The 14,763-nt window shown below is 42.5% G+C and overlaps 1 protein-coding gene across 2 annotated transcripts in view; it reads left to right on the top strand.

Annotated features, from left to right (window-relative positions):
• The window catches only part of LOC139581109 (follistatin-related protein 5-like), a 174,650-nt gene that overhangs the window by 103,925 nt on the left and 55,962 nt on the right, over positions 1–14,763 (top strand). For both annotated transcript variants that reach the window (XM_071410529.1, XM_071410530.1), the window contains exon 6: positions 2,189–2,309. In XM_071410529.1, the coding sequence (XP_071266630.1) occupies positions 2,189–2,309 (121 nt within the window). The remainder of the gene's footprint in view (positions 1–2,188; positions 2,310–14,763) is intronic.

Genomic DNA, 14,763 nt, shown 5'->3' on the forward strand with positions numbered 1-14,763 from the left:
GTCAATGCTGGTCTTCATTGTGAAAGTTTGTTGCAAAAGTGATATATTTTGGTCTTTCAGTAGTAAATCTTGCTCTTATTGGCCCTAGCGGTTCGACTGTACCATTTGAAATCATGTAGAGGCCTCTTGTGAAAGGATCGACGCAGGAGATGAGAAGCAGGTACAGGGAGTGAAGGTTTAATAACTGACGGACATGGAACAGGAACACGTATCAACAATTAATGCGGACACAGGGAACACCACCGAGGAACAGACAGATATACAGGGGCAATCAACCCACGTGAAGGAGACCAGGTGAGTCTAATGAGCGCTGTAGTAATGGTGACAGGTGCGTGTAAAGACGGGTAGCCTGGCGCCCTCGAGCGCCAGGGAGGGGGAGCGGGAGCAGGCGTGACATCTTGAGAAGGCGCCTCTACGTCAGGGATCATCTCGATTTAGCCGCAGGCCGATCTTTTCTTGAACGGATGGTCAGGGGGCCTTGAACATAATAACAAATCATTTGTCATTAGAATTAGAAATCATTTGTAGAATGCAAATGGACCGCAAGAAGCCCAAACAGATATAATGACTAAAACATAATAATTTCACGTCATCTCAAGGGAGGGGTTCAGTATGAAATACACTCTCTTCTAGATGTGCTGGGTGGTACCACCTCAAGGCTAACTATAAAAGCGGGTGACAGCGCACCTTATTTGGCAATGGTCTTGGTAAGTGGAATGTGCCATTATATTTTGCATGATGCTTCCTTGACTGGACTACTGACATTACACAACATTCCAAATTCAATGTTTTTGCTTACCGTTTCATACAAATATATGTGCTTTTACGAATACGAAGAAAATGAACATGTGGATTCCCATTTATATCGGTAGCTACATCCATCACGACAAGAAATAAATGACAATGGTGGTCAGGTCAACTTGTAGTATTTTATTCCCCCAATGCTATCATTAATTGGTGGCTTAGTCTGTTATGGCAGTTGGTTTACAGTTCAATGGTTGTGAGTTTAAATCCCACGCAGATATGAAAAATTAATTATATATTTACAATATTCATCCCATGCCCACACACTTCTAATTCTGAAAGTGAAAGCATACCTGCTGTGAGAGGGATCACTCTGATAGTAGTTCTAGGTGTTTATACAGTACCCAAGACCAATCTGTGAGTTACTTTGACAATTGGGAATATAGCTACTGCGTAAATACTGCAATGCGGGTTGGACTGAATTGAGCCCCTAATCTTCATTTTCAAGGTGATGACTGCACTTTTCTTCCCAACACAATAAATGTGAGTTCACATTTCAAAGATGTATTTTGTGTCCCATGGGGGATTTGAACTTCCACTGCAAGTGGCAATAGATGTCAGGAACTCATCACCTTACCACTCTGAGGTAACTGTCCAGAGCTGAATTCACTTGTGATGCATATCGTTTTATTATCAGAGCATGCCGGTGGACTTCTGGTAAGTTTGCTTTAGTAAGAAAAGGTTGGGATCAGATACAGCTATGTTTACCCACCCCAAAATGAATATGAATAAGCAATTCCCCCAACCCACAACTTCTCACCTGAATGCATTTTATTTTTTAAGGGATTGGACAAAGAATGAAATTGGGCTTGAGAGTTAAGCTTTTAATGTGAAATTGAGTTTAGGTTAGAAACATCATTTTCGAAGTTTGTCGTCATTGTTATGTCTGCAGAGATGATCAAATCTGGGCTGTTTTTTAGGATGGCACCTGTTCTCCACTAAACCATGTATTGCACACACAATTTACACCTCAGTGGGTCTTCTCCAGTGTAATTGAATGCACATTAACCTACAGTGTCATACAAAGAAATGCATTCAGGTCTTACGATGACTGACATTGGAAAACAATACTGGAGAGGTTGTGGTATTTCTCTATTTCAATCATCTTATTACTGAGGAATCAATGTCTTCTTTGACGTGCTATATTTAGACAGAAAACTGATTGGGTTGCATTGCATGCTCTATGCTGTAACGTTAGAAATCCCAGATCCTTGAGTGTTTCCCGGTTTCGGCAACCCCCCAAAAAAGGAGACGGCGGGGGGAAAAAGTACAAGAAAAAAGAAACCCCAGACCCAGAAAAATCAAGGCCTAGACTTAGCTTTATCTGTAAGTTATATACTGGCCCACTTAAAAGGCAAGGTCTAAATGCATTTTTCTGTTGCAGGTCATCAAGCAGGAAGGTCTGTCCAAGGATGTCTCTGAGTGCACCCTGTTTGACCTTCTCAAATACAACGACATCAATGACGACGAGCACCTGACAAAGGACGAGTTCTACACAGCTTTCGGTGAGTGACAGGACCAACTGAGTCCTGAGTGGAATGTCCACTCTTTTTATTTTCTACACATTATCATTTACTTTTCCCTGCTTGCATTTTCTTTGGCAAGGACATTCAAAGAACCATACATTCCACCGGTTGTGTTGACTTGGCCAATAGACATTACATGCTTTCAAGCACATATTGCTAAAAGCCTTATAACAAATCTCTGCCTTTATGCGACAGCAAAGTGGATAAAACTTTTAACCATGTTTACTCGACACTATTCTATACAGTCCTTTACAATAGTTACCATGGGTTGATTGCAGGTAGGCAATTCTTTCTTCATTTTTATCTCGGGCAAAACAATTCCCAATTGAGATACAGCATTAGCCCCCGGCTCTCTCTGTCTATGTTTGCCCGCCATCCCCCCAATAGGATGTTAATAATAACTCAACCAAGTGACCATCATTATGCCGGTAGGTCTAAACAGAACATGTAAGGCTTTTCTATGGTCCTTATTATTTATTAGCATAAGGTTCTGAAAACGGATCAACTTATTATCCTTATGGGAGCTATAAAAGTAAATGGAGTCTAATTTAGTTTCAATTAGAGTTGACATTGATGATATCTCTGTGAATGGCAAGACACTTGTACTCATCAGTAGAACTCTCCATCTGGGAGATTTAAACCTCATCATAGACTACTTAACGGCACCAGAGGAGATGGCTGCCATTTACGGGCTCCTAACCAACTGTGCTATTTTATTAGTTTGTTCGCATTGTTTGAACTCATTTTGTTGCTGCTACCGTCTCTTGTGACCAAAAAGAGCTTCTGGACATCAGAACAGCGATTACTCAGCTCGAACTGGACAAAGATTTGTTTCTTTAATGAGTCCGACGTGAAGGATATAGTGTTTGTTGAGACAAGGCCCAAATCCCCGTCATCTGCGTGAAAAAAAGGCGGAGAAAAAGGGAGAGGAGGGCTGGGTGACTTGTAAGAATTCACAGACGAGCAGGTAAACCACCGCTATCCTTCGTATTATTGGCCAATGTGCAATCATTGGAAAACAAACAGGAAGATCTACGATTAAGATTATCCTGCCAAAGGGACATTAAAAACTGTAATATCTTATGTTTCACGGAGACTTGCCTAAACGACGACACGGATAATATAGAGTTGGCTGGCATCTCCGTGCATCGGCAGGACAGAGCAGCTACGTCTGCTAAGACAAGGGGCGGGGGTGAGTGTCTATTTGTCAATAACTGCTGGTGCGCAATGTCTAATATTAAAGTCTCGAGGTATTGCTCACCTGAGGTAGACTACCTCATGATAAGCTGTAGACCACACTGTCTAAAAAAGAGTTCCCAGCTATATTATTCGTCGCCATTTATTTCCCACCACAAACCGATGCTGGCATTAAGATCACACTCAACGAGCTGTATATGGCCATAAGCATCCAGAAGCAGCGCTCTGAGTGGCCGGGGACTTTAATGCAGGCAAACTTCAATCCGTTTTACCTCATTTCTACCAGCATGTCACATGTGCAACCGAAGAAAGAAAAACTCTACACCACCTTTACTCCACATCACAGAGATGCATACAAATCTCTCCCTCACCCTCCATTTGGCAAATCTGACTATAATTATATTCTCCTGATTCCTGCTTACACGCAAAAACTAAAGCAGGAAATACCAGTGACTCGCTCAATACGGAAGTGGTCAGTTGATGCGGATGCTACGCTACAGGACTGTTTTGCTAGCACAGACTGGAATATGTTCCGGGATTCATCCAATGGCATTGAGGAGTATAACACCTCAGTCACTGGCTTCATCAATAAGTGCATCGACGACATTGTCCCCACAGTGACGGTACGTACATATACAACCAGAAGCCATGGATTCCTGGCAGCATCTGCACCGAGCTAAAGGCTATAGCTGCCGGGTTTCAAGGAGCGGGACACTAATCCGGAAGAAATCCTGCTATGCCCTCAGACCAACCATCAAACAGGCAAAGCGTCAATACAGGACTAAGATTGAATCCTACTACACCGGCTCTGACGCGCATCATATGTGGCAGGGATTGCAAACTATTACAGACTACAAAGGGAAACCCAGCCGTGAGCTGTCCAGTGACGCGAGCCTACCAGACGAGCTAAATGCCTTTTATGCTCGGTTCAAGGCAAGCAACCCTGAACTATGCATGAGAGCACCAGCTGTTCTGGACGACTGTGTGATTACGCTCTCCGTAGCTGATGTGAGTAATACCTTTAAACAGGTCAACATTCACAAAGTCGCGAGGCCAGATGGGTTAACAGGACGTGTACTCAAAGCATGCAAAGACCAACTGGCAAGTGTCTTCACTGACATTTTCAACCTCTCCCTGACTGTACAAATTTGTTTACATCTCTTTTAGTGAGCATTTTTACTTTGCTAAAATAGTCCATCCACCTGACAGGTGTGGCATATCAAGAAGCTCATTAAACAGCTCATTTCAGGTGCACATTGAAAGGTGCACATTGTGCTGTGCACAATAAAAGGTCGCTTTAAAATGTGCAGGTTTGTCACACAACACAATGCCACAGAAGTCTCAAGTTGAGGGAGCGTGCAATTGGCATGCTGACTTCAGGAATGTTCCCCAGAGCTGAGCCTGGCTCCCAAGCGGGTGGGCCCATGGCTGCGCCCCTGACCATTCATGTGAAATCCGTAGATTAGGGCCTAATGAATTTATTTCAATTGACTGATTTCCTTATATGAACTGTAACTCAGTAAGATCGTTAAAATTGTTGCATGTTGCATTTATATTTTTGTTCAGTATAGTCCTTTACTTTGCTATTTCGCTGAAGTTTAAAACTACTTGTGTGGTTGCCAGATACACACTGAACAACTATATCTATATTCTTGAAAAATTGGGCCCAACATGGCAACCCGGTAGTGAGAGATGGGTAAATGCAGTAGTTTATAAAGTCAGTCAATGTCGCTGTATAAAACTAGACACAGAGCAAATAGTGAAAGAGCTAAAACCAAACCCGCAATCTCTAGTACAACATAATGATGTAAATTAATCTTCGCCAAACTAAGAAACACTAACACATATTGTGCTACCTTTTCTTGCCTAATTCCCTTTCTCAAATCATCCCAGTCTGACATTTCCAACTGGCTCAATATCCTCTGACATTTCACTGGGGTTGACACATCACGGCAAGAAAAATAATGCATAATGAATTTCCCAGTAAAATTGTTCACTCATCAGCACTTTGTATGCGAAGCATTTCTAGGTGAGACAAGAAAATTTACAAGAGTAAATGGCAAACTGGCATAGTATTTTTCTTGTCTTGTTCCTCTCCCAGTCAGGCTTAAGCGGGGGAGTAGCCCTTCAGGCAAATCAAATCAAGAAAGGATACGGGTAAAATCTGTGGAGAGCTCAACATCCTTGAAGAGCTGTGATGCACTAGCTCCAACTACTCACTTTTTTTACTTCCCCCCCAAGCTTCTTCAGGTTGAAACTGAAAAAGAAAAGGAAATGTCTTTCCTCGTTGGTTAAGCATTTATCTTTACCTGTCTCCTTTCCTCTTCTTTTCAATTGTTTTGTCTTTCTGTGCCAGCTGGAGCATACGATTATTTTACTTAGTAAATACTCATGGCAAATAGTGCTGAGCGATTTGTTATTTTTGAGGTTGGTTTCGGTTAGATTATTACAAAATATAAACCAATTAATAAAAGTCATGATAGTAGTGACTGCCCATTGCTGCTTATCACTTACTAGCCAACATTTATTCACATTACTTTACTTTAATAAAATATATCAGTTGTTGTGTATATTATATTTGTTTTATTTGATGACTTTATTATTTCATTCCAAGTCATCATCTCATCTCTATAGAGCTGCTTCCTATGCTGTTTGACAAAATCAATACTTTGTACTTCAAAGTAAATCAAGCATACTTTTATGAATACAAACTATCAATCACTTAGATCATGTATTTTCAGGTAGAGATCCTTCACGAAGCACCAGCTGCTCTCTGTATCACCTCACGATCTAACACTAATCTCTCTTCGGTAGCAGTCGTAAAATAAACATTGTGGTCATTGTAGTTAATTACCACGTTTTGTGATGTAAACTATACTAAACAAAAATATTAACGCAACATGCAACAATTTCAATGATTTTACTGAGTTACAGATCATATAAGGAAATCAGTCAATTGAAATAAATTAATTAGGCCCTAATCTATGGATTTCACATGATTGGGCAGGGGCGCAGCCATGAGTGGGCCTGGGCCTGGCTCCCCACCCACTGGGGAGATAGGCCCAGCCAATCAGAATACATTTTCCCCCACAAAAGGGCTTTATTACAGACAGAAATACTCCTCAGTTTCATCAGCTGTCCAGGTGGCTGGTCTCAGATGATCCCACCAGTGAGCTGAGATAAGGAAGGGCTTTACCTAGCAAAGACTTGTAGAGGACCTGGAGCCAGTGGGTTTGGCGACGAATGTGAAGCGAGGGCCAGCCAACGAGAGCATACAGGTCACAGTGGTGGGTAGTATATGGGGCTTTAGTGACAAAATGGATGGCCCTGTGATAGACTACATCCAATTTGCTGAGTTGTGTGTTGGAGGCTATTTTGTAAATGACATCGCCGAAGTCAAGGATCGGTAGGATAGTCAGTTTTACGAGGGCATGTTTAGCAGCATAAGTGAAGGAGGCTTTGTTGCGAAATAGGAAGCCAATTCTAGATTTAATTTTGGATTGGAGATGCTTAATGTGAGTCTGGAAGGAGAGTTTACAGTCTAACAAGACACCTACAGTGCCTTGCAAAAGTATTCATCCCCCTTGGCGTTTTTCCTATTCTGTTGCATTACAACCTGTCATTTTAATTAATTATTATTTGGATTTCATGTAATGGACATACATAAAGTAGTGAAATTAAAAAAATAACGGAAAAGTGGTGCGTGCATATGTATTCACCCCCTTTGCTATAAAGCCCCTAAATAAGATCTGGTGCAACCAATTACCTTCAGAAGTCACATAATTAGTTAAGTCCTCGAAAGCCAAGTTAACAAACAGATCACAGAACATTTTGAATACCACCATACCTTCTCCGCTATGCAATCTGGTTTCCGAGCTGGTCATGGGGTGCATGCAAGGTCCTAAACTATATCATAACCGCCATCGATAAAAGACAGTACTGTGCAGCTGTCTTCATCGACCTGGCCAAGGCTTTCGACTCTGTCAATCACAACATTCTTATCGGCAGACTCAACAGCCTTGGTTTCTCAAATGACTGCCTCGCCTGGTTCACCAACTACTTCTCAGACAGAGTTCAGTGTGTCAAATCGGAGGGCCTGTTGTCCGGATCTCTGGCAGTCTCTATGAGGGTGCCACGGGGTTCAATTCTCGGACCGACTCTTTTCTCTGTATATATCAATGATGTCGCTCTTGCTGCTGGTGATTCTCTGATCCACCTTTACGCAGACGACACCATTCTGTATACTTCTGGCCCTTCTTTGGACACTGTGTTAACAAACCTCCAGACGAGCTTCAATGCCATACAACACTCCTTCCGTGACCTCCAACTGCTCTTAAATGTAAGTAAAACTAAATGCATGCTCTTCAACCGATCGCTGTCTGTACCCCCCCCCCCCCGCCGGACTAGCATCACTACTCTGGACGGTTCTGACTTAGAATATGTGGACAACTACAAATACCTACAGTGCCTTGCGAAAGTATTCACCCCCTTGCTATTTTTACTATTTTGATTTCTAACAACCTGGAATTAAAATGGAGTTTTGGGGGGTTTGTATCTTTTGATTTACACAACATGCCTACCACTTTGAAGATGCAAAATATGTTTTATTGTGAAACAGACAAGAAATAAGACAAAAACATTGAAAACTTGAGCGTGCATAACTTTTCACCCCCCCCAAAGTCAATACTTTGTAGAGCCACATTTTGCAGCAATTACAGCTGCAAGTCTCTTGGGGTATGTCTCTGTGAGCTTGGCACATCTAGCCACTGGGATTTTTGCCCAGTCTTTAGAAAAAACTGCTCCAGCTCCTTCAAGTCGGATGGCTTCCGCTGGTGTACAGAAATCTTTAATTCATTTCACAGATTCTCAATTGGATTGAGGTCTGGACTTTGACTAGGCCAGTCCAAGACATTGAAATGTTTTCCCTTAAACCACTCGAGTGTTGCTTTAGCAGTATGCTTAGGGTCATTGTCCTGCTGGAAGGTGAACCTCTGTCCCTTTCTCAAATCTCTGGAAGACTGAAACAGGTTCCCCTCAAGAATTTTCCTGTATTTAGCGCCATCCTTCAATTCTGACCAGTTTCCCCGTCCCTGCCGATGAAAAACATCCCCACAGCATGATGCTGCCACCACCATGCTTCACTGTGGGGATGGTGCTCTCGGGGAGATGAGAGGTGTTGGGTTTACGCCAGACATAGCGTTTTCCTTGATGGCCAAAAATATCAATTTTAGACTCATCTGACCAGAGTACCTTCTTCCATATGTTTGGGGAATCTCCCACACGCATTTTGGCGAACACCAAATGTGTTTGCTTATTTCTTTAAGCAATGGCTTTTTCTGGCCACTCTTCCGTAAAGCTCAGCACTGTGGAGTGTATGGCTTTAAGTGGTCCTATGGACAGATATTCCAATCTCCGCTGTGGAGCTTTACACCTCCTTCAGGGATATCTTTGGTTATCTTTGTTGCCTCTCTGATTAATGCCCTCCTTGCCTGGTCCGTGAGCTTTGGTGCGCGGCCCTCTCTTGGCAGGTTTGTTGTGGAGCCATATTCTTTCAAATTTTTTATAATTGACTTAATGGTGCTCTGTGGGATGTTCAAATTGTTTTTATTTCATAACCCAACCCTGATCTGTACGTCTCCACAACTTTGTCCTTGACCTGTTTGGAGAGCTCGTTGGTCTTCATGGTGCCGCTTGCTTAGTGGTTCCACTTGCTTAGTCTGTGTTACAGACTCTGGGGCCTTTCAGAACAGGTATACACCCCCAATGAGACTGCCAGAGGTATATATACTGAGGTATATACAGTTGAAGTCGGAGGTTTACATACACTTATGTTGGAGTCATTAAAATGTGTTTTTCAACCACTCCACAAATCCCTTGCTAACAAACAATAGTTTTGGCAAGTCGGTTAGGACATTTACCTTGTGCATGACACAACTAATATTTCCAACAACTGTTTACAGGCAGATTATTTCACTTATAATTCATTGTATCACAATTCGGGTCAGAAGTTTACATACAGTTGACTGTGCCTTTAAACAGCTTGGAAAATTCCAGAAAATAATGTAATGGCTTTAGAAGCTTCTGATAGGCTAATTGATATCATTTGAGTCAATTGAAGTTGTACCTGTGGATGTATTTCAAGGCCTACCTTCAAACTCAGTGCCTCTTTGCTTGACATCATGGGAAAATCAAAAGTAATCAGCCAAGACCTCAGATTTCTTTCTTTTTTTACCTCCACAAGTCTGGTTCATCCTTGGGAGCAATTTCCAAACGCCTGAAGGTACCACGTTCATCTGTACAAACAATAGTACGCAAGCATAAACACCATGGGACCACGCAGCCGTCATACCGCTCAGGAAGGAGACGCGTTCTGTCTCCTAGAGATGAACGTACTTTGGTGCGAAAATTGCAAATCAATACCAGAACAACAGAAAAGGACCTTGTGAAGATGCTGGAGAAAACAGGTACAAAATAATCTCTATCCACATTAAAACGAGTCTTGAAAGGTCGCTCAGCAAGGGAGAAGCAACTGCTCCAAAACCGCCATAAAAAAGCCAGACTACGGTTTGCAACTGCACATGGGGACAAATATCATACTTTTTGGGGAAATGTCCTCTGGTCTGATGAAATAAAAATAGAACTGTTTGGCCATAATGACCATCGTTATGTTTGGAGGAAAAAGGGGGATGCTCGCAAGCCGAAGAACACCATCGCAACCATGAAGCACGGGGGTGGCATCATCATGTTGTGGGGTGCTTTGCTGCAGGAGGGACTGGTGAACTTCACAAAATAGATGGCATCATGAGGACGGAAAATTGTGTGGATATATTGAAGCAACATCTCAAGACATCAGTCAGGAAGTTAAAGCTTGGTTGCAAATGGGTCTTCCAAATGGACAATGTCCCTAAGCATACTTCCAAAGTTGTGGCAAAATTACTTAAGGACAACCAAGTCAAGGTATTGGAGTGGCTATCACAAAGCCCTGACCTCAATCCTATAGAAAATTTGTGGGCAGAACTGAAAAAGCATGTGCGAGCAAGGAGGCCTACAAACCTGACGCAGTAACACCAGCTCTGTCAGTAGGAATGGGCCAAAATTCACCCAACGTATTGTGGGAAGCTTGTGGAAGGCTACCCGAAACTTCTGACCCAAGTTTAACAATTGAAAGGCAATGCTACCAAATACTAATTGAGTGTATGTAAACTTCTGACCCACTGGGAATGTGATGATAGAAATAAAAGCTTAAATAAATAATTCTCTCTACTATTTTTCTGACATTTCACATTCTTAAAATAAAGTGGTGATCCTAACTGACCTAAGACAGTGTATTTTTCCTAGGATTAAATGTCAGGAATTGTGAAAAACTGAATTGAAATGTATTTGGCTAAGGTGTATGTAAACTTCCAAATTCAACTGTATACTGAGATCATGTGACAGATTATGTGACACTTAGATTTCACACAGGTGGACTTTATTTAAGAAAGGCAGGGCAGGAAAGATATAGGTCTGTAACAGTTTGGGTCTAGAGTGTATCCCTCTTTGAAGAGTGGGATGACCGCGGCAGCTTCCCAATCTTTAGGGATCTCAGACGATACGAAAGAGAGGTTGAACAGGCTAGTGATAGGGGTTGCAACAATTGCGGCGGATAATTTTAGAAAGAGAGGGTCTAGATTGTGGTCCCGTGGTCCCGTGTGGCTCAGTTGGTAGAGCATGGCGCTTGCAACGCCAGGGTTGTGGGTTCATTCCCCACGGGGGGACCAGGATGAATATGTATGAACTTTCCAATTTGTAAGTCGCTCTGGATAAGAGCGTCAGCTAAATGACTTAAATGTAAATGTAAATGTAATTGTCTAGCCCGGCTGATTTGTAGGGTTCCAGATTTTGCAGCTCTTTCAGAACATCAGCTATCTGGATTTGGGTGAAGGAGAAGCGGGGGGGGGGGGGATTGGGCAAGTTGCTGCGGGGACTGCGGAGCTTTTGGCCAGGTGGAAAGCATGGCCATCAGTAGCATGGCCATCCGTAGAAAAATGCTTATTGAGATGATCGATTATCGTAGATTTATCAGTGGTGACAGTGTTTCCTAGCCTTAGTGCAGTGGGCAGCTGGGAGGAGGTGCTCTTATTCTCCATGGACTTTACAGTGTCCCAAAACCTTTTGGAATTTGTGCTACAGGATACAAATTTCTGTTTGAAAAAGCTAGCCTTTGCTTTCCTAACTGACTGTGTATATTGGTTCCTAACTTCCCTGAAAAGTTGCATATCGCAGGGGCTATTCGATGCTAATGCAGTACGCCACAGGATGTTTTTGTGCTGCTACCCAGTCAAATCTGGAGTGAACCAAGGGCTATATCTGTTCTTAGTTCAATTTTTTTTGAATGGGGCATGATTATTTAAGATGGTGAGGAATGCACTTTTAAAGAACAACCAGCCATCCTCTACTGACTGGATGAGGTCAATATCGTTCCAGGATACTCGGGCCAGGTCGATTAGAATGGCCTGCTCGCTGAAGTGTTTTAGGGAGCGTTTGACAGTGATGAGGGGTAGTCGTTTGACCGAGTACCCATTACGGACGCAGGCAATTGGGCAGTGATCACTGAGATCCTGGTTGAAGACAGCAGAGGTGTATTTAGAGGGCATGTTGGTCAGGATGGTATCTATGAAGGTGCCCATGTTTACGGATTTAGGATTGTACCTGGTAGGTTCCTTGATAATTTGTGTGAGATTGACGGCATCTAGCTTAGATTGTAGGACGGTTTAGGTCACCTAACAGTACGAACTCTGAAGATAGATGGGGAGCAATCAAATCTCTTATGGTGTCCAGGGGACAGCTGGGGGCTGAGGGGGGTCTATAACAAGCGGCAACAGTGAGATACGTATTTCTGGAAAGGTGGATTTTTAAAAGTAGATGCTCAAACTGTTTGGGTACAGACCTGGATAGCATGACAGAACTCTGCAGTAGATTGCAACTCCACCCCCTTTGGCAGTTGTATCTACAATGCAGAATACATGAATATATGTTTTTATATAATAATATAAAAAAATTGTAACACGAGGAATAGATACAGAATGAGCAATGATAGCTTGGCTATATACATGGGGTACCAGTACAAAGCTGATGTGCAGTGTTAAGAGGAAATTGAGGTAGATACTGTATGTACATAATGGTAGGGGTAAAGTGACTAGGCAACAGGATAGATAATAGACAGTAGCAGCAGCGTATGTGATAAGTGTGTGTGTGTGGTGACAGTGTGCTTTTGTGCTTTTGTGCGTGTGCGTGTGCGTGTGCGTGTGTGTGTGTGTGTGTGTATGAGTTGGAGTGTGATTGTGTGGGTAGAGTCAAAAAGGGTCAATGCAGATAGTCCGGGTAGCTATTTGGTGAACTATTAAGGATGTGTGCCTGTTTTGCATACAGCTTTGTGGAATATTCAAAGCACAGCAAAGTTTTGTCACTGTTAAAGATAAGACACTAACGTCTATGCATAATTCATTGACTCCGTCCCATATAAAAAAGTAAGGTAAATATCTTTCAAGAGTAATGGATTTTAATTAGATCAAGTTTCTGATAGAAATGAAGCCTGCCTTACCACAGATAGTTTCATGTATTGTCATCCTTGAATACCTCAGGTGTAGGACAGATAAGGCTAAAGATGTCATCCACATACTGCACACTCAATGTCACCTTAACTTTAGGGCGTGGGGATGTCAATGCACCAAGGCAGCAGACATCACTGGTTCGCTATATCTTGATTTCAGTATCAAGCACTTCTGAATAGATGAGGAGAGGGAAACAGCTGGTGGTATACATGCTTTATTTTCCTTCTGGCTGCCTGTCTGTCAGTGGCTGAAGTATCGATCCAGAGGGTGATGGTGGGCGACAGGCGAAACATGTCACTTCTGTTTTGCTGAGTGGGAGGCCCTTGGGGCATTGCACAGTCTAAGGGTGCGTCCAAAATGGCACCCTATTTCCTATATAGTGCCTAACTAGGGATTAGGGTGCCATTTGGGAAAGGTGATGCGGGTGGAAAACGTCAGGCCAAGTTATAGAAGTCGAGGGTAATACCAGTTAATGTCATATCATCTAATAAACCACATTGACATCAGCGATTGCAGTTATTCATGCTGGTAGTTAAGTAAACAGTTCAAGAATGATCCATTTAGGACATAATAAAGATCTGAGCAGCCTATTCTCTTGTTTTATTTGACCTACTCTTATGGGCTTCATAATCCCTGGATCTGCGTGTGGATTTGCAGAGATAGAAAAAAGGGTTACTTTAAACTCTGGTTCTTTTCTATCGATCATAATTAGATTATCAAAGGCGACAGCCTTGTCTCCTTCAGGGCAGCGGCAGACAAAGACGGGTTGCTTTCTGGGCCTGCATGCCTGCATTTGTATTTATTTATGAACCCTTTATTTCTAGTAAATTGACTGAGAATACATTCTCATTTACAGAAACGACCTGGGGAATAGTTACAGGGGAGAGAAGGGGGGGGGGGGGGGGGGGTGAATGAGCCACTTGGAAGCTGGGGATGATTAGGTGGCCATGAGGGCCAGATTGGGAATTTAGCCAGGACACCGGGGTAAATTACATGATCAAAACAACTGTGAACTCAGAAAAATCATGACATCAGGGATCTTCAGGTCAGAGCTCTAGAAAGAGGCCCGAGTTGGAATTCAGAATTGAATGACCGTTCAAACTGATTCTTCCCAGTCAGTTCCCAGTTGATTTGAACGCACTGAAGTCATGGGATTTCCAAGTTGTAGACCAGAGGAAAGAATGCCTCCCACTGGCCCTCCAACACCACTTTCAGAAGCATCTAGTCTCCCATCCAGGGATCGACCAGGGCCAACAATGTTTAGCTTCAGAGGCAAGATTAAAACAACTCTTGGATTATTCATCACTCGCAGCGCAATGACAATTAATGGATCCTCATGCTTTCTCACGATAAGCTCCTGCAGAGCATTCTGCTCACTAGCGTCAGTGAGTGCTGTTAAATTTGATCCATAATACATGTCTCATTTTCCAAAAGTGTGGTTTTTGCCGAATGTGTTCATGTATTTGGAACATGTGAAAAGTTGAGAAAAAAAAAGCTTTTTAGCTTTTCCTTATTATTTTTTCAGGAAATATCCTCAATACCACTTGAGGTACTGAGATAATAGCCAATTGCGACTTAACAAAACCCATAGGAGGATTTCACATCCTTTCTAACTTAAATCGATGACAAATTGCATTGTTGCA

This window comes from Salvelinus alpinus, chromosome 7, assembly GCF_045679555.1.
Source record: "Salvelinus alpinus chromosome 7, SLU_Salpinus.1, whole genome shotgun sequence".
Classification (NCBI taxonomy): Eukaryota; Metazoa; Chordata; class Actinopteri; order Salmoniformes; family Salmonidae; genus Salvelinus; species Salvelinus alpinus.